This window comes from Capsicum annuum, chromosome 9 (genome assembly GCF_002878395.1).
Source record: "Capsicum annuum cultivar UCD-10X-F1 chromosome 9, UCD10Xv1.1, whole genome shotgun sequence".
NCBI lineage: Eukaryota > Viridiplantae > Streptophyta > Magnoliopsida > Solanales > Solanaceae > Capsicum > Capsicum annuum.
Window position 1 is genome coordinate 163,627,945 of NC_061119.1, and position 3,602 is coordinate 163,631,546.

The 3,602-nt window shown below is 34.5% G+C and overlaps 1 protein-coding gene across 1 annotated transcript; it reads left to right on the forward strand.

Moving 5' to 3' along the window:
* The first annotated feature begins 308 nt into the window (after positions 1–308).
* LOC124887133 lies at positions 309–1,285 on the forward strand. Its single transcript, XM_047396324.1, has 2 exons — positions 309–980; positions 1,022–1,285. The coding sequence occupies exons 1-2, from the start codon at positions 309–311 to the stop codon at positions 1,283–1,285; spliced, it is 936 nt and encodes a 311-aa protein (XP_047252280.1).
* The last annotated feature ends 2,317 nt before the right edge of the window (positions 1,286–3,602 follow it).

The following is a 3,602-nucleotide window of genomic DNA, read 5'->3' on the forward strand; positions in this document are numbered from 1 at the left end:
GTTTCGGATAAAGAAGTATGAATCCTCAGATAGATTTCACATATACAAGTATGTTGGATACCACACATGCGGTATTGAACACGCCACAGGTAGGCATAAGAAATTCTCATCCGAGATCATTGTTTCACTATGCGTAAATTATTTTTATGATGGTAAATGTCCAACCATAAGAGAAATTCAGAGAATTGTGTTTTGGTAAATACATTGCAACATAAGCTAATGGATGTGTTAGAAAAGAAGTATAATTGCAAAGAACATCGTTTGTGGGACACCGGAGCAGGATATGCTTGCTTGCCAGCTTTTTCCACATGGTGGAGTTATGGAATTCTGGTTCTTCTTACTCAATCATTGTTTACAGAATGTATGGATCGTTCATTTACTACTTTTCAGAATTTGGAGCTTGCGTACGGGTATATGCTTACCTGAGAAAGGTAAATGTTGTTAATGGCACACATTTGTATAACATGTACGACGGTGTATTTTTGAGTGTCATTGCACAGGACACTAAATATCATATCTTTCCAATTATCTTTTGTGTTGTGGATAAACAGAACGATGCTTGTTGGACCTTCTTCTTTGAGAAGTTAAAGACTATAGTAGAATATGAACCAAATCTATATGTCATCTTCGATAGAAACATTAGAATTCCCAATGCCTTCTCCCGTATTTACAATTGTGTGCATCATGGACTTTGCATGAGGCACCTTGCTAAAATTTTTCGAGTAAATCAACATTGTGGAGAGCATCTTTATTTGTTCTACGCCACAGCAAAGGCTTATTCTCTTAATGAATTTAGCTATAATTTTACGGAATTGAAGAATAAATGCCCTGAGGTAGCACATGTCCTTGAAAATGTACTTGATTTTGAGAAGTGGAGTAAAGCACATTTTTTGGGCAATAGGTACGATGTGATGACCATAAATATCACCGAGTCTCTCAACTTGGTGTTGACGGATGAACAGAAGTACCCCGTGTCATACGTATTCAATTCAATTGCTAAAAAAATGGTAAAAAGTTTAAGGAATGGCATGCATTTGTCGGCAATTCAAACAACAAATTTGTGCCTTGTGCGGAAAAGATCCTCAGAGATAATAAGAGTGCACGTGATTCATTATATGTGACTAATGCAAATGGAAATCTCGACCAACTCATCATGTTCGGAAACGGTGTCACTTCCAAGGTCAATCTCTTGGAGAGGAGTTGTTCCTGTAGGAAATATTACTTGGTGAAACTGTCGTACGAACATGCGATGGCTGCTTTGCAAGTAAAGTATGGCGATGGCTAAGGTTAAGGTTATGGTAAATCCAACTAATATTACTCTTTGCCAATTTATAAAGTTGAAACTTACATCCTCGCATACTTCAAAGCTATTAACATTTTTCTATAGAGTCCGGATGGACTGTGCCATAAGATTTACAAAACACCAAGATTTTTCCACCCCTCTATGATCCTAAACTCGGAAGGAAGAAAGTCAAACCCATTAAGGGCGTCAGTGAAACATTCAAGTCCAAAAGGAGAAATAAATGTTGAATATAAAATAAATTCAAGCACAAAAGAACCACATGTAGCATGGCCAACAATTATTAGATAGTCTTTATTTCTTCGTCTGCAAAGCCACTATTTTGGGAGATAAATATACATTTCTGTAGAATTTAACGTTCAGTTGTATTCGACTTAATTCTTTGTCTACGATAGACAACATCAATCTATGATATATCCTTTATATGGTCTATTAAATAATTTTTAATGGATATATGATTACTCATCAAAAATGTTTTGTGGGTATTTTTACCTTCATATCTCTCCAATCGATACATTGAACCATCATTTCCTGTTCTCAATTAATTAAAAGCTGAAAACATATCTATTCACATAAAAACCATTGGTATACGCAATATAAACCTTTTTTATTCTCGCATGCGTCAACTGATCATTAATTGGAAATATAAAACGACACCTTCTATGAGTCTAAAAGTACACTGATAATTTCTATGTAACCATTCACTTCTACCTAAATGAAAAACTCTAAAACACCCTTTCTTCTTCATCAAACTAAAATCATGCCTCCCAGAAGAATATTCCTACATCTCATCCGACGATTTCCCTCATGGCTCTATGATCTCCTACTTTTAAGGAACGATTTTAACTGTCTTTTCCATGGCTTGGGCAAAGATCGCGTCTACTTGGAGCGTGAACCCCATCGGATTGCTCATTTATTGAGGACCATTCTAGAAAGGCTAGAAATGGAAGGCACCAAATACATCACCTCCCTCCCCCCCACACACAGACACACCATCCCCCGAAATTTAGTTTTAAGTTTTTATTTTAGGATAATACCCACGAAAATACCTTAACTTTGACAAGATTTTCAGTTAAGCATACTGAACTTCGCGAGGATCCTATTACCCCTCCCCCCCCCCCAGATTTTTTAAAGTGGATTTAATTACCCCTCGAAATTCAATACTCAGATTCACCATTGGCGCATGTAATACATGTGCCAAATCTCATTTTTACACGTGTATTGGCGCGTGTAATACACGCGCCACCTCATATTTATACGTGTCCAAGTGGACAGATATATGGCATTAAAATATGGAAAAAAAAGTGTAGGGGGTAATAGGACCCCCGCAAAGTTCAGTATGCTCAACTGGAAATTTGGTCAAAGTTCAGATATTTTCGTGAGTATTATCCCTTTTATTTTAGTTCATATTTATAAGTTTTTGTATTTTTCATTGCAGAAGAAGCTTTCTTAGTTAGGATTCCTATTAGAATAAAGCTTCTAATTTTTTATTTTTTATAATGGGAAATGTATGTACTGCAATGAACAAAGTGAATATAAGTGTTCCATTTTGTAAATTATGTTTTCCTTTTTTTGTGATTATCGCTTTTTTTGTTGGTTATTCTTCTATATCAATGGTGGGATTTTTCACAGTAAACTTTTCAAATTTGTATTGTTTGTTCAATGAGTACAACTGTAAATTGACTTGACTAAATTCACGAAGAGTAAAAAAAATTTGATAATAAATTCAGATTACATATATAGTTGATCGTAGACAAAAAAATCAATCTACTCTACCTCAGCTAATGTATTATGCCCTATCATCAATCTAAGACACTGTCACTCCTCGATCAGACATATAGGCGGATCATAAACTATATGAATCAATGGACCATCAGTAGCTTGTAGTTTAAGAGAAAATAATTAAATTAAAAAAATTAAATGCATAATCACATGATTTGGGGATGGTGAAAGAATGTAATTAAATTATAAAAAGTTTAAACACATAATCATATGATTTAGGGATGGTGAAAGAAAATAATTAAATTTAAAAAAATTTAAACACATAATCACATGATTTGGGAAGGTTAAACAAAAAATCTTGAACTGTTGGTGACCCTTAATAGACTGACATCGATGTTAACCCATGTCAATCCCATGTAAAAAATTATACTTGTGCTTTCAGAATCCATCGATTAATTTGGTCTACCATAGACGTACACAGTAAGTCATGCATCCATTGCTCTTTTGATCATTCATAGATCACATAGATCTATGTACACAGTTATAGACCCTCATTTGTATGTTGTTTAAAAATAAATTA